The sequence below is a fragment of the Lithobates pipiens genome, unplaced genomic scaffold (genome assembly GCF_037356315.1).
Source record: "Lithobates pipiens isolate NorthernLeopardFrog02 unplaced genomic scaffold, aLitPip1_a1.2 Scaffold_22, whole genome shotgun sequence".
Classification (NCBI taxonomy): Eukaryota; Metazoa; Chordata; class Amphibia; order Anura; family Ranidae; genus Lithobates; species Lithobates pipiens.
In genome coordinates this window covers 178,273,848-178,301,087 of record NW_027507784.1, presented here as the reverse complement: position 1 = coordinate 178,301,087, position 27,240 = coordinate 178,273,848, and the positions used below count along the sequence as shown (strand labels likewise).

At 44.4% G+C, this 27,240-nt stretch overlaps 1 protein-coding gene and 1 pseudogene across 2 annotated transcripts in view; both read right to left on the bottom strand.

The window, feature by feature from the left end:
- HIBCH (3-hydroxyisobutyryl-CoA hydrolase) overlaps positions 1 to 27,240 on the bottom strand; it is a 215,789-nt gene that overhangs the window by 154,810 nt on the left and 33,739 nt on the right. For both annotated transcript variants that reach the window (XM_077448677.1, XM_077448678.1), the window contains exon 5: positions 12,958 to 13,038. In XM_077448677.1, coding sequence (XP_077304803.1) covers positions 12,958 to 13,038 — 81 coding nt within the window. The remainder of the gene's footprint in view (positions 1 to 12,957; positions 13,039 to 27,240) is intronic.
- LOC143925890 (5S ribosomal RNA) lies at positions 2,536 to 2,654 on the bottom strand (annotated as a pseudogene).

Genomic DNA, 27,240 nt, shown 5'->3' with positions numbered 1-27,240 from the left:
AGCTGATGGGCGTGCCCAGTGGCCACGATGTCTGCCGAGCACCCCCGATCACTCCTGACAGAGAGGGAATGGGGATTTGTGTGTGTGTAAACACACAAAAGATACCGTAGAGGTAAAAATCACAGGTGAACAAATACCACTAAAAGAAAGCTCTATTTGTGGGGAAAAAAGGATATCAATTTTGTTTGGGTACAACGTCGCGCGATCGCGCAATTGTCAGTTAAAGGGATGCAGTCCTGTATCGCAAAAAATGGCTTGGCCAGGAAGTGGTTAAAGTGGTTGTAAACCTAGTTACACCACTTGTACCTACAGGTAAGCCTATAATAAGGCTGACCTGTAGGTAATGTAAATATCTCCTAAATCTGCATGGTTTAGGAGATATTTACCATATACGCTTGCGCCGACGTCATCGGCGCATGGGCCCTGAAGAAAGCCGTCCAGCTGTCAGTGCCAGGCCAGGGGTAACTTAAACAGAGGATTAAGCCACGTTACCCCTGAATAAAGCTATGAACCAAAGAATGCAAAGCAAGTGGTTGCTGAAATAATACCGATAAGGCAGAGGACCTGGCCTTTGATACTACACAAGGCCAGCTTCATTTCCAACCCCATCTACAGAAAGTCAAGGATTCTACCTAAGACATACTTCCTGGGGTGCCAACCCCTGGATTCCCACCAGGAGACATATGCTTTCCATACTCTAATGTATGACTCTGGAAGCCAGCTTCCCTGCATTAATCAAGGTAAATAACACTGGACCCGAAACAGCCCACGTTTCTTCAAAATGTGGGACTCAATAGCCAAACCATTAAAATTAGTGTTTGTAAGGTAGGATGGAATACCAGACCTTGCGAGAGAAAGTCTGGACATGGTGGTATAGTCCAGGGGTCCCCTACCACCATCCTTATGATCTCTGTATACCAAGATCTTCTGGGCCACAAGAATCACAGATCTTCCTTCCTGCTTGACCCTGCGAAGCAGTCATGGAAGCAGCAGAATAGGAGGAAAATGCATAAATCAGTGAGAACTGATTTCACAGGAACACTAAGTCATCTGTTCCGCATGCTAGTGGATACCTTGTTCTTGACACAAAGTTGTCAATTTTCTTGTTGAACCTGGATGCAAACAGATCTTCGTCTGGGATCCCCCATCTTCGGCATATTGCCAGGAAGATATCGGGGTAAAGGGAACATTCTCCTGGGAACGACTGCTGGCGACTCAAGTAGTCCGCCTACCAATTTTCTATTTCCGGAATAAATACTACCGATATGCAAGGTACATTGTTTTCTGCCCAAGTTAAGATATGATCCACCTCTCTCTAGGCTGCACGACTTCTTGTGCCCCCTTGGACTGATATAGGCCACTGCTGTGGCATTGTTGGATTGGATTCTGACAGGACAATTCCGTAATCTGAACGTCCAGGCCCTCAGGGTCAAGCGTACTGCCCAGATCTCTAGAATGCTGATGGGCGTGGTTGTTTCTGATCTGGATTATTTCCCTTGGACAGTCGCCTCTTCCAGGACTGCTCCCAACTCGGAAGGCTGGCATCTGTTACCATCTTCCAGGTAGCTGGTAGGAAATATTTTCCCTTCTGCAGATTCTTGGTTATCAAACCACCAACTGGGAAATCTAGAGCTTGGACCTCCTTGTTCCAAGCCAATAAGATACTGTTTTGCAGCAGCCTCAAATGAAACTGAGCATAAGGAACAGCCTCGAATGAAGCCACCATCTTTCCCAACAACCTCATGCAAAGTCGAATAGAAGGATTCTTCTTTGCCTTGACCACCTGAATCAGTTCCTTTATGGCACTGATCTTCGCCTGGGGCAAGTATACATTTTTCTGGGCTGTATCAATAATCAGACCCAAGTATTCCAATCTCCTTGATCGTTTTTTAAGGAGGACTTCTCTAGTTCTCTAGAGAATCCAACCTAGGTATTCCAGGTAGTTGACTGTAGATCATACTTTGGTCTAAGCGGGCTACCAACTGGTCTATCAGGAGCAGATCGTCTAGGTAGGCTATAATTGTTATACCTTGGGGCCTTAATCCAGCTACAGGAGGGGCCAGGACATTTGTAAATACTTGAGGTGCAGTAGCTAGATCGAAAGGCAGAGCTACAAACTAAAAAATTTGATTTTCTACCTAAACACGTAGATATTTCTGGTAAGAAATATAGGCACATGAAGGTATGCATCCCTGATGTCTATTGACGCCAGAAGTTCTCCACCTTGTAGGATGGAGACCACTGATCGGATTGACTCCATGGGAAAAGAGCAGATATTCATAAACCAGTTCAGATCTTTGAGATCTAGAATGGGTCTGACATATCCACTTGGTTTTGGTACCGTGAAAAGGTTTACATAAAATCCCAATCCCTGCTCTTGCATAGGAACCACTAAGATCACATTTTTGAGACAAAAGATGGTCCAATGCTTGAAAGAGAGACTTCTTTCCCTCTGGAATCTGAGAAAACGATAAGACGGGGACTTTCAGAACTCAAGTTTGTACCCTAGAGTTATTGAGGAAGTCACCCATCTGCAGCCTACAGCACCTGGTATTTCCAGGCGGTCTCCCGTCCAGGTACTGACCAGGCCCGACTCTGCTCAGCCTCTGAGATCAGACTAAATCAGACACATTCAGAGTGATGTGGCCGTAGGCTCCGACACTCATCCTGCCAGACCACTGAGAACTGCAGAAGTCTCCTCCCCCCCCCCCCCCTCGAGCACCCCCTCAGAAGGAGACTTCAGTTTCCCTCTTAGACTTGATGGCGGAGGCCGTCGTGACTGCCTGGAGGCAGATGCTCTTGGCACTGGAGAAGAAGCTTGTTAGATAAAATAGGTTTACTCCCTTTCCTAACTAGCAAAAGGGTACTTTTTCCACTAGAAACTTTTTGGATGTATTTATCCAAATCGTCCCCAAACAGCCATTCACCGTGAAAAGGAAAACTAGCCAGGAGCTTTGCATGATGCTTCGGCTGACCAATTTTTCAACCATAAGATTCTATGCCTATGCACCAGCCCAAGAGTAAGGTGTAAGGCTTGAAGAATAGAATCTCTCATGGCGTCTATTGCCAAACATAATGCCGCTGGTAACTCAGCTAAATCCTGGGCCTGCTGATCAAGAATAACCTTGAGCACCTGTTTAAACTGGTCTCTCAAAGATTGACATACACCAATTACTGCTAGCGCAGGTTGAGTCATTCAGAAAAAACTTAGTTTTTTTGTTTTGCTTTTAATAGGAATTCCCATCTTATTATCCGTTGGATCCTTAAGCATTTGAGAATTGTCTATTGGATAAGTCAAACTTTCATTCACAGAGGATATAGCAGTGACAATTGCTGGTATCTCCCACTTTCTAGTGAATTTTTCCTCCATAGGATAAGGTATTAAAACGTTATAGGAAGAAAAAAACAAAATGCTTATCTGGGTGATCTCATTCAGAATACATAAGCCTTTCCAGCAATGAATGGACAGGAAAGGCATGCGCAGCTTGAGGAGGCTTTAGTGAACCCAAACAAAAAGTGAGCATATCAACCAACTCAATGAAGAGTAGCAAATATGTGGAGTGGACAAATTCAGTAAGAATTGCACCATCAATCTTTCAGATTGCGAAGCTGATCCCCCCCCCCCCCCCCCCCCCCGCATTTAACCCCTCAGAAGAGGAGTCATCAGCCTTTTCCCGGTCCTCTGAGGGAAATTCATTATCTCCTGCCCCCACATCCTCAGTTTGAGGGTCCTCCGTCGCATTTTATCCCATTCTGGGATGCAATTAAAGCTGCTAGCCAATCCTATCATGGCTTAAGGAAAAACCCTCTTCAGTAATATAGACAGGGGCTGCAGTGTTGAAAACAATTGCAATATTTGATAGCCCCGATCGCTTACTCTGACTGGCCACCCCAGAACTCTCAGGGGAGGATGCCAGTGTAGAGATGAGTTTAGGCTGTTTAGCGCTTGAAGGAGTTTCTTTTAAGCCCTTTTTGGGGGTGTTTCTACCTCTCCTTCTGACCTTAGCCCGATGAACAAATGCAAAGGTACTACCAGAAGAAATTGAATTTACTGCTTGAGCAAATAGTCCAGCAACTGTTGCTACTATTAACACTCAGCCTAATGCTTCTGTAAATGTGCCAAGGAAATGCCTGTCACCACTGACATGTCCCTTTTTTGCTTTTGTGTCTCTCCGACAGCTGCAGTCAGCAAAAATTGAGTCTTTTAAAAGTACTCCCGCGCTGGACGTTGCTGCACGCCAAAGCCACGCTAAGCTACGCCCACTCCGTATTCCCATAGCGCTCCCCTCCTCTTTTAAAAAAAAAAAGAGTATTTTCCCATGCGAGCGCGGGCCTCCGATCCGATGGGATTGGCATGTGTGTGGAGGGAGAGGCGGCGAGGAGGAGAGCTGTGACAAATCGCCGTACAGAGGTGGTGGGGAACGGAGCGGCATCCACTGATCGCTCTGGCTTCTCCCTCTACTCAGGGAGAGGTAGAGAGCTTTTGTCCAGGTGTTGGGTGTTTTTTAAGAAAAATCTCCCCCAACATCTTACCGAAATCCTGTGACTGACACAGCAAACAAGTTTTTCTTTGTTTCTGTTAAAATTTACTTTAATTTAAAGGCACTGATATGGCTGCACTGACAGGCACTGATAAGGCTGCACTGATGGGCACCGATGAGGTGGCACTGACAGGCACTGACGATGGGCACTGGTATGCAGCACTGATGGGTACTTATGGGTGGCACTGATGGGTACTTATGGGTGGCGCTGATAGGTGGCACGGATGGGCACTGATGTAACTGATTGGCGGCACTGCTGGGCATCATGATATATAATGGTGCCAGTCAGCGCTTATTTGTGGGCACTGACTGGCACAGATTGGGCATAATTTGCACATGTGGATGGCCATGGGATACACACCTGGCCATCCACATGTTGCCCCCTTCCCTGGTGGTCCTTGTGGCTCTCCTGATGGTCTAGTGCGGGCATCTAAGGGGGGCTGCACTGATAAATAATCAGTGCAGACCCCCCCCACCAGGAGAGCCGCCAATTGCTCTCCTCTACTCACGTCTGTCAGGCGCAAGTGAGGAAAAGCCTATCAACGGCTTTTCCTGTTGACATCGTAATCAGCTGTGATTGGATACGGCTGATCACGTGGTAAAGAGCCTCCATCACAGGCTCTTTACCAAGATTGGTGGAGCGGTGTGTCAGACTGACACACCGCTCCACCAATCGCCGAGATGCGCACCCCCATAGACGCACGGTGGCTGTTATCCTGAAGGATGTCATATGGCGCCCAGTAGGGATGCACCGAATGGGTTTTTGGTGCCGAAACCGATACCGAAAATTACACTAGGCCGAAAACCGAAAAACCGATACCGAAACAGCACCGATACCGAAAATGACTGTTTTTAAAAAATATTTTTATACAGGAGATGGTCAGAGACTGGGGACATGGTACAGGAGGTGGTCAGAGACTGGGGACATGGTACAGGAGGTGGTCAGAGACTGGGGACATGGTACAGGAGGTGGTCAGAGACTGGGGACATGGTTCAGGAGGTGGTCAAAGACTGGGGACATGGTTCAGGAGGTGGTCAGAGACTGGGGACATGGTTCAGGAGGTGGTCAGAGACTGGGGACATGGTTCAGGAGGTGGTCAGAGACTGGGGACATGGTTCAGGAGGTGGTCAGACTGGGGACATGGTACAGGAGATGGTCAGAGACTGGGGACATGGTACAGGAGGTGGTCAGAGACTGGCGGCATGGTACAGGAGGTGGTCAGAGACTGGCGGCATGGTACAGGAGGTGGTCAGAGACTGACGGCATGGTACAGGAGAGGGTCAGAGACTGGCGGCATGGTACAGGAGGTGGTCAGAGACTGGCGGCATGGTATAGAAGGTGGTCAGAGACTGGCGGCATGGTACAGGAGGTGGTCAGAGACTGGCGGCATGGTATAGGAGGTGGTCAGAGACTGGCGGCATGGTACAGGAGAGGGTCAGAGACTGGCGGCATTGGTACAGGAGGTGGTCAGAGACTGGCGACATGATAAAAGAGATAAGTGTGTTGTCCGCTGTGCAGCCAGTGTGTTTGTCCCCTGTGCAGCCAGTGTGTTTGTCCCCTGTGCAGCCAGTGTGTTTGTCCCCCGTGCAGGCAGTGTGTTTGTCCCCCGTGCAGCCAGTGAGTTTGTCCCCCGTGCAGCCAGTGAGTTTGTCCCCCGTGCAGCCAGTGAGTTTGTCCCCCGTGCAGCCAGTGTGTTTGTCCCCCGTGCAGCCAGTGTGTTTGTCCCCCGTGCAACCAGTGTGTTTGTCCCCCGTGCAGCCAGTGTGTTTGTCCCCCGTGCAGCCAGTGATGCAGCAAAGAGAGAGCAGAGCCGCCTCCGCCGTCTGGTTCAATAGAGCGGCGGGAACATCACAGCTTTAATTTCAATAGCTGTGTGTTCCCTCGGCTCGCCGTCTGCATACAGCCCCTCCCCCTTGTCTGGGGAACTGTGATAGACAGATCACCCTTCCAATCTGGAAGGGTAATCTGTCTATCACAGTTCCCCGGACAAGGGGGAGGGGCTGTATGCGACGGCGCGCGACGGGCGAACACATAGCTATTGAAATTAAAGCTGTGATGTTCCCGGCACTCTACTGAGCCAGGCGGCGGAGGCGGCCCTCCTGCGTTATAGCTCTCCCATGATGGGCGGCACCAGGGGCGGGGGCGGAGCTCCGCTCCGCCCAGGCCCTGCCCCATTTTCGGCTCAATTATCAGCCGTTTTTCCTTTCGGCAAATTGCCGGAAAGGGTATTTTCGGCCGATATGTTTCGGCGGCCCAAATTTCGGTGCATCCCTAGTGCCCAGTCAGGATAACTCAGGATAACTGAACCACCGCCTGGCTGTCATTTTGCTATAAGCCGGGCGGGAAGTCGTTAAAGGAGACAATTCATAAGAAACTTAAAAATTCCTTAGAAATCTTCACTTACTTTTCCCGCCGCAGGGATTTCTGTGGTAAAATCCGTTTTCATTTTTGGTTTAAAATGAAAACCCCCCCACTATTATAATTCCTGATTAGATGTGCTTATTTCCACCATACAATGTAGATAATCCTGTCCTTGCAAAAAACTTAGTAACTTGTTGTAATTATAAAACATGTTGTAAACCTGAAGGACGGTCAAATTATTGCATAATGATGCAGTCTGCTTACATATAATACATTCCCTTGTGTAATGAGGAACAAAAATTTTAAACCAAATTAAACAAATAGAAACAAGTATAGTCAGGCATTATACAAACAATCTCCATTATTGTCATGTTTTCTTGTGATCAGAAATATGATTTTGCAGTATAATAGGCATAACAAAAGACCCACTGCTCTCTGTGATTTACACAGACCTGGTCAGGCACACCTCACCCCCTTTTCTGCAATACAGGTCAGTGGGAAAACACATTTGATGAGGGATGTGACCAGTCTGCCAGCATAGACCGTTGCAGTATTATGCCAGGAAGCGGCATTTTCACTGAACGAAAATGTAATTTGACACTTTTTGTTGCAAAAAAAAAAAAAAAATTAACATTTGGGAGCACAGGAATATAAAGAGATAAGTTGTGGAATATAATTGGGCTTAAATGGAAAAAAAATTTAGTCAATTAGGTCTGTTTTATTTGTAATTGTATTGATGCATGGTGGTATATAGCCCATTGTTATTTACAGACTTGTATACTAGTTGTCTAGACTAGTTGTCTGCCAGGGCATTTTCAAATTTTCTTAACCACTTCAGCCCCGGACCATTTTGCTGGTCAAAGACCAGACCACTTTTTGCGATTCGGCACTGTGTCGCTTTAACTGACAATTGTGCGGTCATGTGAGGTGGCTTCCAAACAAAATTGGCGTCCTTTTTTTCCCACAAATAGAGCTTTCTTTTGGTGGTATTTGATCACCCCTGCGGTTTTTATTTTTTGTGCTATAAACAAAAATAGAGCGACAATTTTGAAAAAAACGCATTATTTTTTACTTTTTGTTAGAATAAATATCCCCCAAAAATATATAAAAAAAACTATTTTTTTCTCTCAGTTTAGGCCGATATGTATTCTTCTACATATTTTTGGTAAAAAAAAAAAAATCGCAATAAGGGATTATTGATTGGTTTGCACAAAAGTTATAGCGTTTACAAAATAGGGGATAGTTTTATGGCATTTTTATTAATAATTATTTTTTACTAGTAATGGCAGCGATCAGCAATTTTTATTGTGACTGCAACATTATGGCAGCCACATCGGACATTTTTGACACATTTTTGGGACCATTGTCATTTATACAGCAATCACTGCTATATAAATGCAGTGATTCCTGTGTAAATGACACTGGCAGGGAAGGGGTTAACCAGTGGGTGGCAGTGTAGGGGTTAAGTGTTCCTAGGGGTGTGTTACTAACTGTGGGGGGCTGGGCTTTCATTTAGTGAACACTGATCTCTGCACATCACATGGAGCAGAGATCAGCGTCACTAGTTGTTAGGCAGAACGGGGAAATGCTGTTTACAACGGTACAGCATTACACTAAGTGCCGGTTCACACTAACGCGATGCCAGACATCGCATGTAATTCGCAGCGCACGGCTGTTCACATTACATGCGATGTCTGTGCGGGTCCGATGTCAGCCATACAGATAGTATGGCTGATATCGCACCGCATTCGGTCCAAACGCGCACAGGATCCTTTTTTCCGTTCGGACCAGAATCGGATTGCATGTGTGTTCACACATATGCGATCCGATTCATGTCCGAACTGTCAGTTCGCAGTGCGATATGCGAGCTGAAATGGGGGTGTCGTTAACATATAATGACACTCCCCATGAGATCGCATATGGCAGTGTGAACTGCCGTGCGTGTCAAGTGCGATGTGGGAACCCACAGTTGATTCGCAGGGTTCTCGCATCGCACTAGTGTGAACCGGCACTAATGCTCTGCCCTATGTGCGAGAAATGCCCCAAAGAAGCTCCAGAATCTTTTTTTGGAGTGGAGTGTGGCGTATTTTTTCATTGCACAGTTTGGCACCTCGGTAGCCTAGTTGCCATGTGACAAAAGGTGTGTCTGCTACACACACATGCAGTGCCAAGAACAATTTATGGCACTGCAAGCGTGATGCGCATTTTTCTGTTCGCTTTGTTGTGCATTCAAGAAACAACAGGTGTAAATGGAGCCTCAAAAAGAATACAGACAGTCTCAAGGGGAATAATCGATTGTGGGCTAAAGTGTGTGATTCAGATAAAGAAAACTAACTGCGCCAAAAAATAAAAATTACAAAAAATCACCCCTATAAAATAATTAATTATATAATCAAAACAGTTTTGGTGACTAATAATCTCCAATATGAATGTCCTCAACAGTAAATAAACTTTCAGGAAATGTCTTCCACACTGCAACAGTTCATTTAAAAGGAGGGGTCATTGCAATGAAAACAATCCTCTCAGGTACTTTGTAATATAACACCACGGCGATTCATACATATATAGGTGAAAAGGAGATGCCCGACCTCCGAGATGCAGATGTGCTTACGAGACGGCAAACAATGGGGAGCATTTAAATGTATTCCTTCCACATCCTTAGGATTAATCAGGAACTATAGATCACCCTGGAACGGACCATCTAGACCAGGGGTGTCCAAACTTTTTTCAAAGAGGGCCAGATTTGATGAAGTGAACATGCACGAGGGCCGACCATTGAACCATTAAAATTCTGTCTGCCTGTTCACTCAAGCACTAATACACTGCCCAGCAAGAATTCTCTTGCCTCTGCTCTTTAGGGGTACCATTAATTCTTAATGGTACCCCACACATTGGAAAACGTGGGGTTCTTTTGGTGCAGTTCAATAAAAAAAAAAAAAAAAAAAAAAAAAAAGAAGATTGGGGACTTCTTTCCCTGCATTTTTGTGAGTAGGGAAGTCCATTGAAATGAATGGGCTTCCCTACACGCAGCACGCAGCCACACAGATGTGAACCAAGGGCATGTCAGGTTGGAGGGGCAGTAAAACGACATGGTTAAGCTGTTTTTACCACCCCCAACTTCTCCCCCTTTAGCTGCAGAGGGAACCACTGGGGGTGTACACATGATATGGCTGCAGCTGGAGGTATACCCAGGGTGAATGGGCCTGCACTGCAACTACCCCGCAACTGTGTGCATTGCACAGTTGCGGTATAGTGATGCTGCATTTACGGGCTTATAAAACAGGTGGTGAGGAGGCAACATAATGCCTCTTTACTACCTTTCAAATGCCTCTGAAAAGCGATCTGTGCATAGATTGCTTTGCAGAGGAGCAGCAGTTCTGGCTGCTATCACACACAAGCCCTACAAAAGCAGTTCTGATAGTACAGGAATGGGGTCTGGATTAAAAGTAACATACATACAGACACACACAGACTGACAGACGATTGGCCCGCGGGCCGGACTTTGGACATGCCTGATCTAGACCATGTTTAAGGGCTCCCAGACTTCATGCTTCTATTGTGTATATTGCGGCACTGAGCTCCCCTCCATAATAACAAACGGAAAACACGGGCACACCATTCCACTCCACCCGCTCTTCCGTTAGTTCTCCTCCAGCACCAACAACAGGCTGTTGCTGGAGGAGAAGTAACGGAAGAGCGGGTGGAGTGGAGTGGAATGGTGTGCCCGTGTTTTGTGCAGTGTCAATATCGGACAGTGCCACTGATACTGCCTGCTGGGAAGTGATGTGGTAATCCCAGGAGGCAGCAGGTGGCCAATCTACAGCATCCTCACCTAGGCGAGAGAGTTCATTCCATGAAGAAAGGTCCGCTTTAAGTTTATAGTAGCCCTAAAGCTAATTGCACAGATTTGATTGTGCAGTCTCCTTTAGTTTTACAAACAACTGTAACATGCAGTCATCTGTCTGAACAACCTATTCAGTTTATATTTATTTTGGTCAAACTGATCAAAATAAAAAAATATAGCATATACAATTGCTACACAAGCCATATTGTAATTGAATGTTATTAAAAATTACTTTTCAAGCTGCAGCATCGTAGTTTTTAAAAAAAAATGCAATGCAATATGGCTACCTGAAGGTGTTCCGTACAACTTTGGTGTACATTACAACCCCAGAAATGTCATTTTCTGCTTATACGATTGGCTCACTGATTTTCTCAGAAGGCTGCACTAAGATAAGTCAGATTTTAGGCACCATCTGCAAAAAAATTTAATTTTTAGTGAGATACACCCAAAGGGTTAATCACATCTAAGGGGATTCCCAGCCTGCCACTCTCCTCATAAGAGCCCTGAAAGTGCATTAGCGGCTTGATAATAAAAGTCACTACCATTCAGATTCACTTTACACATTGACATAACCAAACAGCTATTTCTTAAGAACAACAGAAGGTAGGAATCTGTACCACTGCACTGCACATATGCAAACATGCCATAGATCTCTGCTAAGTCTTTGGGACCCTATAGAGACCTGTGGCATGTCTGTGCATGCGTAGGATTTCATTCCCTGTGCATGTGCAGACATGTGGCAATCTCATATCTTTGAAACTAGGCAGAGATTTGCTGCATGTCTGGACATGCATGGAATGAAAACCAAAATAATTTTCAAGATAGTGGTGTGGAAGCATAGTAGCACAAGGAGAACTTTGTCTGAGAGAAGACAATGCTGGACTCCAATAACTAGTAAAAGTAATACCTAGTAAGACAGTTATTAAAAAGATTACATTTAAATTTTACTTAGGTAGGGTGACGTTTCTCTTCAAGAGTGTATGCTTTAAATCAGGGGTGCCCAACCTTTTAAAGAGCGAGGGCCACTTAAGCGACTTAGTAACCAGTCGCAGGCCACAATGAGTGGAGCGGGCGGATGACAGGTCCATGTCCACCCTGCATATGCACATATATATGACATGGCTTGCTCTACTTTGTGGGCCCTCAGATCTGATCTGCCATGATGGAATGGGACGGATCCCCTTTCTGTTTTCTTAGTGGATCGGATTGGAGGTAGGAGGGTGTATACAACCACAAGTGCGTTTACTGTGGCTCAATAAAGGTGAACGGAGGGTTCGATTGGGTCAGACCATTTATGCCAAAGGGGCCTAATGCTGCTTCCACACTGACGTGCTGTGGTATACCTGCACTGCAGGTGCAGTGCAGTACACCTGTGGCTCTCCTGCAGGTTAGCTGCACTTTGATTTAGACTTCTATTATATCCTGCAGGTTCGGTGCACTTTCTGAAAGTGCACCAAACCCACAGGTGATAACAGAAGTTTATGGCTCAGTGCAAGTAACCCACAGGTGTTCTGCGCTGCACTTGCGGATCAGTTTGAAAGCAGCCCAGTAACCACTGCAGAAGAGATATGCCCATATATACACTGTGATTTTAGTAATAAACGTACCTTTAATAACAATCTTCCATTCAGGTATTGTCGGCTGTTGCTGTCCCAGGCAGAGTGCATTTGGTATCACTCTGCCTGCGACAGGAGGCAGTGCTATACAGGAAGCACTGGTTTATGCAGCTCTGTAGCTACATGCTTTCTCTACTGCCAGCTTCATTAAAAACACTGATGCTCTGGGATGGCAGGTCAGCAACCCACAATTTGGGCCTGTCAACCCACCATTCCAGAGCAGGAGGTTGCGGGCCACATCAGAGAGCTCTGCGGGCCACTGGTTGGCACCCCTGCTTTAAATTATCCACAGAAAATGTTTTATTGGCAGTATTACCAGGTGAAAATTATAGAAAAAAGCCACAAAAAAAAACTAATCGAGCCACCATGTCTAAGACCTGCTAAGGTGCAATATGTATGTTTTTTGGTTCTAGGTTTAAATACACTTTAACACTCCTAGGCAATCTTTATTATCCATTAGTAATTGGATGGTTGCAAAATTTAAACAATTGAAACAACTGATTTTGAGTTATAAAAATTGCCCATATTGAACCAACATCCCCAAACATGAAATTTAAAATATGAATTACAATGTGTAATAATTTTGAGCCGTACCAATAGCATTGTTTAGGATGTACTCTTCTCTGAAGAAGTCTTGGGCAAGCCGGTCTCCTGATTTTCCAGCATTAGTAATAGCTAATTAAATAAAAAAGAAAAACAAACTGTTTATTTGAAAAAATTCAGTATGAAGTAGTTTTTATTGATGACTTTTACAATAAAAATCTTGTTAACCAGATAAATATTACGTCAGAGACTCACTAGACTGTAGCAAATTTTACATTATTATTTAAATAAGCAGCTAATTACCATGTAATAAAAATTAGAAGAAAAGATACATACATACATACCTATATTATATATATATATATATATATATATATATATATATATATATATATATATATATATATATATATATATATATATATATATATATATATATATTGTAATCTTTACAATGAATGTAAAGCAAAGGTACAATGTTTCAAGGTAACATCTAGTAACAAAGAGGAGGAAAAAATGGTAACGGGTCTTTAAAGGTGTGACCCCTCAGCAAATGACACACACAGACATAAAATCAATATTCTTTATTAGTGCACAAAAAATGAAAAACAATACTAAATATGACCATGAATGACAATAAACTGCAATACCGTATATACTCGAGTATAAGCCGAGATTTTCAGCCTCTTTTTTGAGGCTGAAAGTGCCCCCCTCGGCTTATACTCGAGTCACCGCCGTCTGTCTACCCGATCAGCGTGTCGAGCAGACAGACGGCGGCCATTCAACTATTCAAAAGCCGCGCCTCCCTGTCTGTGATAGGCGGAACACTCAATTTCCCAGCAGTCAGTGGTCCGCCTATCACGGACATCCGCTCATCCTCATACTACGGACGAGGATGAGAGGATGTCCGTGATAGGCGGAACACAGACTGCTGGGAAATTGAGTGTTCCACCTATCACAGACGGAGGCGCGGCTTTTGAACAGTGGAATGGCCGCCGTCTGTCAGACGAGAAGAGGTGCGGCGATCCTGGCATGGCCGCCGTATGTGCAGAAGCACACAGGCTCGGGACGCAGGCTCGGGACACAGGTAGGCTGCACACACAAGGCTGCACACACAGGGATGGACGGACACACAGGGATGGACGGACACACAGGGATGGACGGACACACAGGGCTGGACACACAGGGATGGACGGACACACAGGGATGGACAGGCATGTCTCACCCTCGGCTTATACACGAGTCAATAAGTTTTCCCATTTTTTTTGTGGTAAATTAGGGGCCTCGGCTTATATTCGGATCGACCTATACTCGAGTATATACGGTATATTCACACTCAGAACAGGCTATATCAAGAACCAGTTAGTATTAGTATGCAAATGGCTATACAGAAGTAAATAAGAGAGTTGGCACCAACAGATAGAGAGTATGTTCAAAACCATACCATAAATATATGAAAAAAAGACAGCACATAGGGGAATGGCATATCCCAGTGTGCGAGGCAGTAGGGAGTCAATTCTAAGAAAAAGTCAAAATATTTATATAAAAAAACAAATTCAACTGCCCGAATACAGACCTGTTCATCCCCGTACAACAGGAAAAAATTGGGAGATTACTAATGCCCTCCAGTCCAGGCGGTGTAACAATACTAAGCCTAAATGACTTGTTAAATGGCGCCCTGTTGAAGGTTACCCCACCCTGGATGCACTGGCCTTGATTGGTATCATGTTCACAATAAGCAAACAAAACAATACCATTCACATACTGTAATGATCTCAGGTATCTTCACAATTGAAGGACAATGACAGAGATTATAGACATTTAGTACTCAGCGGTGTCTCTATGAGCATTACTTCCTGTCTTCACTCCTTCACCATCAATCAGTTTGACTGAACATGGTACAAAAATTGGCATACAAATGGGCTCTTTCGGCACACATATTGGAGATGTAGGGGATATGGGGACTCCGCAGCAGCGAGGTAGCGTAAGGTATATACTTCACTCAGAACGCATATTCTTGCATGGCAAAAGGTACACTGGTGATATTTTCATGATTTGGATTGGCACCAAGAGTGAACTCAGGAGTTTTATAAACCACTTTGCTGAGAATTCTTATAACTTAAAATTCACATTGGATTGTAGCAAGAAGGAAGTTATATTTCTGGACATCCGTATGCCAGTCCATACAGATGGGATGCTGATGTCTAATCTATTTAGGAAAACAACAGCAACAAACACTATTTTACGCTCCATGAGTGCTCACCCTTGAAGAAAAGCATCCCTTATAAGCAATACTTGCATCTTTGAGGTAGGAGGATTTTACACTTTAGGCCAATCTTTTATAGGCAAAAGGGTATTTTAGAAGGCCTGTCGAAAATCAAGAGAAGCCCTGATCTATGTTAAAACTGAATGTCCATCAGAGTAATCTTACCATACTCAAAACAGCATGCCAAGATTAAAGACTTCCTCCAGAATCCTTGGTATCTGTTTATTTATATATACACACACACACACACACTCCTCAATCATGATATGTATCATGATCTGCAGCTATAAATCCCTCTATGTCTGAAAAGCAAAAAAGGGCCTTCTAAAGGTGGCTAAACGATTTCTTGTGTTTGATTAGGAATGGTACAATGATCTCCCCTATAGCAAGACATAGGGCTTTATTACAACATTTCATATTCTGCATTGTTTATTTGTTTATAGTACCCAACACCTGATGAAGTTGCAATGCGAAACATGTTGAGTGGGAGGCAATTTTTACCTAGATACCAGCATTATTATCTTGTTTGTGTTGGCTTAATTACAGTACACTTTTTGCACACTAGTTCTAACTGGTTCTTGATATAGTGTATTCTGGGTGTTAATATAGTACAATTTCTTGTCATGCATTGTGTTTTTAATTTTTGTTCACTACTGATTTTATATCTATGTATGGATCATTTGCTTAGCGGGGTCACACCTTTAAAGTCTCGTTCCCCTTTCTTCTTTTTCTTTGTTATTAATCTTGTAGGATGTGGTGTTACAGGGTGCTCCTTACCATACCCCTAAGTCTTTGAAATGGCAACATCTAAATGAAAGCTAAAATAAAACAGTATTTTTTTCCACAGGTAACATATAACACATATGAGTGATAATAAAAATGCAAAAGGAAAATAAAATAAAATATTCACTATTTATTCACTGCTTTGCTTTCTCAGTATATTTCACTAAATATAATATAGTATAGTAAAGTTGAAACAAAATACTGTCTAAGTCTGTTAACCGCATACAGTACTGTTCCATTAATAACATTTTTAGCAAATTATATTTAGATCAGATGCAGCTCAAAGAAATATATTCTGTGTTGTAATTTTGCCTTTTAATAATGTAATTTTGTATCAGCCTGAAATAATTAAATTTCAAGAAACCTCAGAGATGTACCAAAGCATTTATAAAACTAGCCCCATGAATCTGTTTTGAGTTATACTATATTACTAAATTACTCTGCCTATCGTGGGAATACCATCACTTTAGCAAGGACAAGCTATGATACTGGGTTTCAGCTGCAGACTCCATTAAAAAGAAATCTGATATCACATTTACTGCAAGAGAGGAAATAGAGGAAGGTAGCCTCTACCATGTTGCTTTGAGGAAAATAATTGGTCATGCTTTTCAATTAACATTACAGTAAAAATCAGAGATCCTGCATTATTTATATAATGCTACTATGAAATTCGAAAGCATGGACAGCCATTTTTGTTTTCAGTCTTGATTAGGTAAGAAAAGATTAGAAACCCTGTTAAAATCTATTGATATATTGGGACCATTAGAGAGTTTATTTCCCTTACTGTCACAGTGACAAAAATGTCACCAGACAGGAAATGAGGGAAATTCTCTAATAGCAATGCAGTTGACAAGTAAACTAGAAAAAGGTCAGAACCCCATCTGAACATCCTATTTGCAGATTTGCCCTAGCTTGTTGCCTGGTGAAACTGTTGTCACCATGAGAGTAAATCTGGCCTTACACATCCACAGGGCTGAATAATAACCAAAAGGATCATACCAGATCATGCAGGTCAACCAACTGTACAACAAAGATAAATGTATTTCCTGGACCTCCCCATGTCAGCATACTATGGGTCAGCTCCGCCCCCTCTGACCCCTCCAGGACCACCTTTTTCCTAGCCCATAAAAGGTGGTTGTCTGCCCACACCAGTGTTCTTTTTTTGTCCTCGCTCCAGACGCCTTTTAAAGTTTATTTTTATTTATTTATTTATTTTTATTCTTTTTTCTCCATCCACCCTGTTCGGGTTAAGCCTCTCCCGGATCAGAAGACCCCCCCATATAGGCTGTAAATATCCTGAGAAGGTGGGTTCCCTTGGTGCTGGGATAATAAGGTGCAGTGTAAATGACTGTGTATTACTGGCAAAGGTCACTGGCAGTATAAATGACTGTATATACCTTCGTTAGGCAGGTGCTGGCACTCTCTCCTTCCATGTTTTTGTGTGTTCAGGCAGTGGTTTGGCTCACTGGGACTTGTAGTTCACCACCTCCACATGTATTCCTTTCAGGAAGCTCAGAGTTAGTTTCCTCTCGGATTGCCTAGCAAACACCAGAATGCTCACTGCTGATTTGCAGCAGGCTCTGTCCTCTAATCTCAGTCTCCAGCTGATCAATCTGCTACTCTGCTCTGGTAAGGGCCGGTTCACACTGCGACGCGACGCGAGGCGACACGGCTCGCCTCGCCTCGCTCCCGCAAGTCGCCCCCATTCAGTGCTATGGAACCGTTCTGAGAGGAACGACTCGAGTCGCTCCGACTCAGAAAAAAGGTTCCTGTACTACTGCGGGGCGACTTCGGGGGCGACTTGCATTGACTTCTATGCAGAAGTCCTCTGCAAGTCGCCGCTGAGGTCCGTGCAGGTCGCGGCGAGGCAAGTCGGAGACGCCTCGCCGCGCATCGCTGTGTGAACCGGCCCTAAGCCTGATTTCCAGGACTCTCATTTCTTACTGCTGTGTTACTTGTCTGTCAGAGTGTTTTTATTATCCTGTGCCTTTATAGATCTGGGGAGTTTTGCCTGCCTGCCTAGCTGCCTTAGCACTGAAGATTCGGATGGAGAAGTTTATTTTATTTATTTATTTATTTTTATTTATTTAAAAGAGAGAGCCCATTCTCTGTTTTACAGAGAGAAGGGCCCAGTGTGAGCTAAACGCCCACAAAGAGGTTTCCTAATCAGCACTCCAGCCTCAAAGGAGTAAAAAGGGGACTAGACATGACAAATCGCAGAGGCATGCAGCTGGATTGATGCAAGTTGTCACAGCATTCCAGATCTCCCTCACTTCACTTTAGTCGCTCGGACCCGAGCCAAGAGAGGTCCATACATCAGAAAGCCTCTAGAAAGTTCAAATCCGGGCGCAGACAGAGAAGAAGATCCTCTTCTTCGGATAGGTCTTCATCACCAGCCCAGGCAGAAGAAGGATCCGGTTGGGCTTGCTCGGCTGAGGTCATCAGAGGAAAGTAGGTATGTGCATCTTGCTTCAATGAGGTGGCTCAGGACAATGCTGCGAAAGGACGCCAGGTTAAATCCTACATTAGGCACGCAGTCATGGAAGGGTTAAACAGTGTTTCAAGGAATCCTGCTCATTCTGCTGTATCTTCAGCATCTGTCAATAGTGATTTAGATCCATCTGAGGCGTGATGGTTTTGGGATGGTTTCGGAATCGCATACGTTTTATTCTTGCACTGCTTCCCCCCTTGGTGGAGGCTGTTAAAGATACGATGCAGTGGCAGGAAGAATTGTCGCCTTCAAAGAAACAGCAGAGATACTACCCATATTTAAAGAAATCTTTACCTTCCTTCCCATTCATTTCTGAAATTAAAAAAGTATTTGACGATGAGTGGGCGGGGCCTGAGAAGAAGCTCAATGTGCATTATAGAGTATTGAAGCTGTAACCCTTGGGACACTACGCCTAAGGTGGATGCTTCATTACCTAGATTTGCCTGCCACATTCCGCTTCTGCTGTAGGATTCAGTCTCCTTTAGGAATCCTATGGATCGCAGAATAAAAACGCAGACCTAAATAGGTTGTATAGTTTGGCCAAAGCAGCTTGCAGGCCGGCGGTAGTGCTCACTTCTGTGGCAGCAGCACTTGGGTTGGATTTGCACCTGTGCGTTTTTTGTTGCTTTTTGCAGTTTTGCACTACCGTTCATTTACCATGGTCTCCTGTGGGACATTTTCTGTGGTGCGGATCTGTGGAATGCAGGGAGCGCTGGGAGTGCATGGGTGTGAATCCAGCCTTAGACTGTGGGTAGCTGAGCTGGTGGATGGATGTTCAGATGAAAGTCTGGGAAGTGGCAGTTCTTCTCTTTTGCAGTTTTCAGGACTGCTGTGGAGTTTGTGGCTGAAGTGGCTGTTGACCAGGTCAGGGAGCCGGTTCAAAAGATGACAGCAAAGATAATGGGGTAAGCAGCCTGGTACAGCTCAGGAGGGGGGGCGCTTGCTTGTCCCCACTCTCTTTCCTGACCGGCCGGGCTGCATGCTCGGATAAGGGTCTGCTATGGACTTTGGGGGGACCCCCACACCATTTTATTCGGCATAGGACTTCCCCTTTAAATCCATACCAGGTGACGGGGCTAGCGAAGTGTCAATCTCACCGATGGAGGCGGTGACATTCACTCCCGTCATTAGTTCCGTCTACCTGGAGCCATGTTCAAAATGAACAGACTTTTCTCAGTGTGTGGGCAAGTCCATTCATTTCAAAAGTCCAGCGGACTAACACACAGACGGGCAGATTGGACAATTTTGAGTCAAAACTTCTTTCTAAGTCCGTCTGACTTTTGGGAAGAAAAAGTTAGCCGGAGCCCACACACGGGTGGATTGACCGCCGGATAGTCTGATTGTGTGTACGCAGCATTAGAATCAGCAATTCAGCGGGTTTCTGGTGGCAGATCTAGCCTAATCCTGCAGAAGAGAAAAAGACAACAGCAGCTCTTTCGGTTTAACAAGAGATCCAAAGAAGGATTCAGCGAGGCCAGTACTTACAGACAGTTTTTCATGGAAGGGAGTCGGTTCAACCTTCCAAGCCCAGAGCCAACAAAGCTTCTAAGGCTTCAAATACGTCCTTCTGAAGGTGTCTCCACTTAACCCTCTCAAGTAGGAGCAAGACTACCCTGATTCGGGGGTTTGGGCGGACAAATTACAGGATGCCTGGATTGTAGCCATCATTTGATCACGTTATCGTCTCAAGTTCAGAACAAGGCCCCCCCTCAGACCTTGTTCGTAGAAACGGGGCTTCCTACAGATGTTTGAGAGAATATATAGGGGAGCTGTTGGCAGCAAGGGCCATCCTTCTGGTTCCAAGGCATAAATTGGGTCAAAGAGTATATTCCCCTCTGTTTTTGGTCCCAGAGGCTTCAGGGGGTTTCAAACCAGTTTTTGACCTCAAAGTCCTAAATTCTTTCATGAAGGTTCCACCATTCAAAATGGAGTCATCCAGGAGACTGGATGGTTTCCATAAATTTGGCGGACGTTTCCATAAACGCATCTCACCATCGCTTTCTCAGGTTTTCCGTGAAAGGCTTTCATTTTCAATTTTAATGTCTACCATTCTCTCTGCACAGCTCTGAGAATGTTCTCAAAGCTACTGTCTGCTGTCTTCGTGACTTTCAGGGTTAAAGTAGTGCAAATATTCCATTATATAGACAACATGCTACTTCTGGGTCCATCAATTGAGCTCCTTCTACTTCATGTGAATTTCACCTGCAAAACACTAGCTCACTTTGGTTGGTTATTCAACTTTCGGAAGAGCCAGTTGCATCCGACCCAAATGTTGGAGTATTTAGGAGTACAATTCAACACGGATCAGGGTGGTGTTTCTCTTCCTCAAAGGAAGGTCCAGGAAATTCAGTCTTAGACAAAAGCAGTGATAGCCAGGTATGGTATGATGGTGAAGGAATGCATGCAGTATCTGGGGGTTCTATCAGCCACAGTTCCAGTAGTCCCATGGGCCAGGTGGCACAGAAGGAGGCTTCAATGCAACTTTCTTCTTCAGTGGGATTGTCACTCCTTGTTCCAGAAAATCTATCTGCCAATTACAATAATCTGGTCCCAGGTTTGGTGGTCAGTAGCTCGCAATCTTTCCCGCAGGGGTTCCATTGAAGACTTCAGAACCAATAGTGGTGACGACCAATGCCAGTCTGGCAGGCTGCGGGGCACACTGCCTGAGACAGCAGGTTCAAGGCCAATGGAACTTTTGTGAATTTCCTGGGATTGGATGCTGTCAGACGCACGCACTCTCCGTTGCGAGGTCAAGCTGTCAAGATTCTTTGGACAACAACTATGGTGGCTTATGTGTCTCAAAGGGGCACAAGAAGTCGCCCTCTCCTTCAGGTGGCATGTCAATCTTCCTATGCGCAGAGAAGAATCTCAGCTCTCTTACAGCATCTTATCTCCCAGGGCCTGGGAATGTTTTAGCAGATCACTCGAGTCGAGACATTGAGGATCACAACGAATGGGGCCTGAATCGATAGATCTTATGGCATTGGAGGAGAATTGTCAACTGCCTTGATTCTTCTCCCGGACCTGGCATCCACAGGCGTTGGGTCAGGGTGCTCTGTCCAGGTCTTAGAACTTCCCCTTGGTTTATGTGTTCCTACTGCTTCCATTGGCTCTCAAAATCCTGATGAAGATTCAGCGAGAAAGGATCACAGCAACAGTAGCCTTACCTTACTGGCTCAGGGAGCCGTGGTTTCCTCTGGCTTGGAGGATAAAGTTGGGCTCGCCACTCCCACTGCCTCCTTGTCAAAATCTCCTTCTGCGGAGTGGGGCCTGAGACCCAAGCTGCAGGAGGATGAAGTTAATAACTGGGAAGTAAGAGGGAGGCTTTAACTGGCTTGGGTCTCTTGGGTGGTGTAGTGGAGACATTATTACAGGCTCGTAAGAGGTCCACGAATGTAACCTCCCCAGATCTGGAATACTACAGAAAGGGGTTGGGATCTTGGCTCTCCTTCAGTATCTAACATTTTGGAGTTTCTGCAGAGTGGTCTCTAAGGGTTAGCTTATAATTCCCTGAAGGGTCAAATCCCCACTTTGTTGGCTATGTCGTGTAAAGGATATGCTCTACATCCGTTGGTGATCTGATTTTTAGGGCAGCCATAGAAATCAGACCTCCATTGAAATAGTTTTTTTCCAAAAGAGGACTTAACACTAGTCTTGGGAACATCGCTGGTTCCTCCATTTGATCAAGCTTTCTCTTGTTCATTATTTATTTTAACAGTTTTTTGTTTTTGTTTTTTACTAGCCGTTGCCTCGGCCAGAAGAGTCTCCGAGTTGTGTGCTTTCTCATCTAAAGAACCATATTGTTTGGTGCTCCCAGACAAAATAGTCCTTAGGCCGATACCAAGCTTACTACCTAAGGTTGCCATATAATTTCGTATGAACTAGGAAGTCATTCTCCCAGCCTTTCCGGCGGATATAGCTGATGATGAGTGGAGTAGGTTAGACCTGGGCTCTGCGGTTTCAACCTACATGAAATGGACTAAAAGCTGACTAAAAGCAGCTGTAGTTTTTCCCAATGGGGCCTAAAAGGGTATGCAGGCAACATCCAGAGTTGTGTCTTCCTGATTTGTCAAAGACCATACATACAGTGGTGTGAAAAAGTGTTTGCCCCCTTCCTCATTTCCTGTTCCTTTGCATGTTTGTCACACTTAAGTGTTTCGGAACATCAAACCAATTTAAACAATAGTCAAGGACAACACAAGTAAACACAAAATGCAATTTGTAAATGAAGGTGTTTATTATTAAAGGTGAAAAAAAATCCAAACCATCATGGCCCTGTGTGAAAAAGTGATTGCCCCCTAAACCTAATAACTGGTTGGGCCACCCTTAGCAGCAACAACTGCAACCAAGCGTTTGCGATAACGTGCAATGAGGCTTTTACAGCGTCCTGGAGGAATTTTGGCCCACTCATCTTTGCAGAATTGTCCTAATTCAGTTACATTAGAGTGTTTTCGAGCATGAACGGCCTTTTTAAGGTCATACTACAACATCTCAATAGGATTCAGGTCAGGACTTTGGCTAGGCCACTCCAAAGTCTTCATTTTGTTTTTCTTCAGCCATTCGGTGGTGGACTTGCTGGTGTGTTTAGGATCATTGTCCTGCTGCAGAACCCAAGTTCGTTTCAGCTTGAGTACACGAACAGATGGTCGGACATTCTCCTTCAGGATCTCTTGGTAGACAGCAGAATTCATAGTTCCTTTTATCACGGCAAGTCTTCCAGGTCCTGAAGCAGCAAAACAGCCCCAGACCATCACACTACCACCACCATATTTTACTGTTGGTATAATGTTCTTTTTATGAAATGTAGTGTTCCTTCTACGCCAGATATACTTGGACACACACCTTCCAAAGAGTTCCACTTTTGTCTCATCGGTCCACAGAATGTTGTCCCAAAAGTCTTGGGGATCATCAAGATGTGTTGTGGAGAAATTGAGACGAGCTTTGATGTTCTTTTTGCTCAGCAGTGGTTTTCTCCTTGGAACTCTGCCATGCAGGCCATTTTTGCCCAGTCTTTTCCTGATGGTGGAGGCATGAACGCTGACCTTAACTGAGGCAAGTGAGGCCTGCAGTTCCTTGGACGTTGTTGTGGGGTCTTTTGTGACCTCTTGGATGAGTCGTCGCTGCGCTCTTGGGGTAATTTTGGGCGGCCGGCCACTCCTGGGAAGGTTCACCACTGTTCCATGTCTTCGCCATTTGTGGATAATGGCTCTCACTGTGGTTCGCTGGATTCCCAAAGCTTTGGAAATGGCTTTATAACCCTTTCCAGACTGATAGATCTCAATTACTTTCTTTCTCAATTGTTCCTGAATTTCTTTGGGTCTCGGCATGATGTGTAGCTTTTAAGGATCTTCTGGTGGACCTTACTGTGTCAAGCAGCTCCTATTTAAGTGATGCCTTGATTGTGAACAGGTGTGGCAATAATCAGGCCTGGGTGTGGCTAGAGAAATTGAACTCAGGTGTGGACAGCCACAGTTATAGTATGTTTTAACAAGGGGGGCAATCACTTTTTCACACAGGGCCGTGATGGTTTGGATTTTTTTTCACCTTTAATAATAAACACCTTCATTTACAAATTGCATTTTGTGTTTACTTGTGTTGTCCTTGACTATTGTTTAAATTGATTTGATGTTTCGAAACACTTAAGTGTGACAAACATGCAAAGGAACAGGAAATGAGGAAGGGGGCAAACACTTTTTCACACCACTGTATTGCATGCAAAACGCTGGGCCTTCCTCCTCCTTCAGAGATCAAAGTACATTCGATGAGGGGTATGGCAGCATCCTGGGCAGCATACGCAAAGGTCGCCCCTGAGGTAGTTTGCAGAGCAGCAAGCTGGAGCGCGTCCAACACCTTTTATTAGGCATTACAGACTTAATTTGGCTTGTCTGCCTAAGGAAACATTTGGCTCTATGGTTATTACGGTGGCTGTCACCCATTAAAAATTTGAGTAACATTGCATTGAGGGTTTGACTTATTTTTTGTCTTCCCTCCCTTTTTAATATTGCTTGGTACATCACATAGTAGGCTGACATGGGGAGGTCCAGGAATAAGGAAAATTGCCATGTCAGCCGGAGGATTCCCACCCAGTTTATCCGTCGCAAGGCGGGTATTTTTTGAACACTGGTGTGGGCAGACAGTCGCCCTTTATGGGCTAGGAAAAAGGTGGTCCTGGAGGGGTAAGAGGGGGCGGAGCTGACCCACAGTAGGCTGACATGGGGAGGATCCAGGAAAGGAAAATTACAGTAAGTATGGACAACAATTTTCCTTAATTTTCTATTTCAATTTTTGCATGTAAAATGTGTGAAATAAGGCTCTATCTGGGCAAGGAGGTGAAATCTCTGTAATGTTTCCAGAGTGCTAATGGGAGGAGGAATTAGTCAGCACTTTCAGTGTAAATATTTCCTTGATGGAACAGGCTCCCACTCTAAAAGACACAGACACCCGAAAATATTTAGTGCTAGCATCTTGTGATTGCTTATCAAGCATGCAGACAGCAGGCTTTCTAGACTTCTGCAGACCACCTGCAATCACCTGCAAGGTGATTAATGTGATCAGTCTCTGGTCGGAAACCAAACCTGCTTTAAACCAGCCAAACACTCACTCGCATGCTTGTGATAGAGAGTGATATGTGTGTAATTCTTGATCAAGCCCCCTGTCTGTCTGCCCTGCTCTGCTAGATTGGATTTCCCTGTGTATGACCTTGGACCGGATTTTGGACTATTCCCTAAACTCAGCCTGCCTTTTAGCTGGACTGTCATAGAATCACGCTGCCTGTCTGCCAACCGCAAGTACCTGTTTACTCTGCTTAATTTGCGGTTGCCCTGGCGTGCTAGCCAGGCACTATAGCATTGTGTATAAGACCCGGGGGCAACCGAGAACCGGTAGGTTTCGTTGCCTTATGCAAAAGGGGGCTGCTATAGGTGAAGAATACAGTAACCAGCTGTAGTGTCTGACCACCTGCGTTGGGATAGATGTGACAAGAAATCACTGCAGCAAGTTCTCCTTTTTTTCACTAATGGTTAGTGCCTGGCTGAAGCCATTTATTATCAATCAACTGTGTTTACTCTTTTTAAATCATAATCACAACAGAAACTACCCAAATGGCCCTGATCAAAAGTTTACATACCCCAGTTCTTAATACTGTGTATTGCCCCCTTTAACATCAATGACAGCTTGAAGTCTTTTGTGGTATTTGTGGATGAGGCACTTTATCTTCTCAGATTGTAAAGCTGCCCATTCTTCTTGGCAAAAAGCCTCTAGTTATTGGAAATTCTTGGGCTGTCTTGCATGAAGTGCATGTTTGAGATCTCCCCAGAGTGGCTCAATGATATTAAGGTCAGGAGATTGAGATGGCCACTCCAGAACCTTCACTTTATTCTGCTGTAGCCAATGACAGGTCGACTTGGCCTTGTGTTTTGGATCATTGTCATGTTGGAATGTCCAAGTACGTCCCATGTGCAGCTTCCTGACTGATGAATACAAATGTTCCTCCAGTATTTTTTGATAACATGCTGCATTCATCTTGCCATCAATTTTGACCAAATTTTCTGTGCCTTTGTAGCTCACACATCCCCAAAACATCAGTAATCCACCTCCGTGTTTCACAATAGGAATGGTGTACCTTTCATCATAGGCCTTGTTGACTCCTCTCCAAATGTAGTGTTTATGGTTGTGGCCAAAAAGCTCAATTTTGGTCTCATCAATCCAAATGACTTTGTGACAGAAGGTTTGAGGCTCTTCTCTGTGCTGTTTGGTGTATTGTAAGCAGGATACTTTGTGGCATTTTCATAAAAATGACTTTCTTCTGGCGACTCGACCATGCAGCCCACCTTTCTTCAAGTGCCTCCTTATTGTGCATCTTGAAACAGCCACACCACACATTTTCAGAGTCCTATATTTCACCTGAAGTTATTTGTGGGTTTTTCTTTGGATCTCAAACAATTTTCCTGGCAGTTGTGGCTAAAAATTTAGTTGGTCTACCTGACCGTAGTTTGGTTTCAACAGAACCCCTCATTTTCCACTTGTTGATTAGTTTGAACACTACTGATTGGCAGTCTTTCCTGTTTTATACAGTTCAACTACCTTTTCCCACAGATCCTTTGACAATTCTTTTGCTTTCCCCTCGAGTCAGAATCCAGAAACATCAGTGCAGCACTGGATGAAAGAGGCAAGGGTCTCTCAGGAGTCCAGAAACGCATTGACCTTTTATACACACACACTAATTACAAGCAAACAGATCACAGGTGAGGATGGTTACCTTTAATAGCCATTCAATGCCATTCATTATGATTTAAAAAGAGTAAACACAGTTGATAATAAATGGTTTCAGCCAAGAACTATGAGTGAAAGAAAAGATTTTGTGTTATCATTCATATTCTCTGAAAAATGGCCAAGAAAGCATAAATTCTGCCAGGGTATGGAAACTTATGAGCACAACTGTATATTCTGTTGTGTAAAGAGCTGCTTTTCCAAAGCTTCAAAGCAAATCTCAAGTAAGAAAATAGGCATTTAAAGCTGGCTTACACCAACAGAATTTGCTTGAACATTTGCACATCCATTCTGAAAAATCCTGCGTTAGAGCATTTAATCGTACCATTATTTTGTCAATGAATTTCATTTAAAGCTCTGCAAATTTCATCCAGACATGCTGCTTGAATGGAATCCTAGTTGTATTTAACATGTTTCTTTTACATTTTCTCACCACTAGGGTCAAACATAATTTTATTTGGAACCCACTAACCATTAAAAAAATTGAAGGAACTTTCCGAAAACGTAATACTAGCACATTATGTGA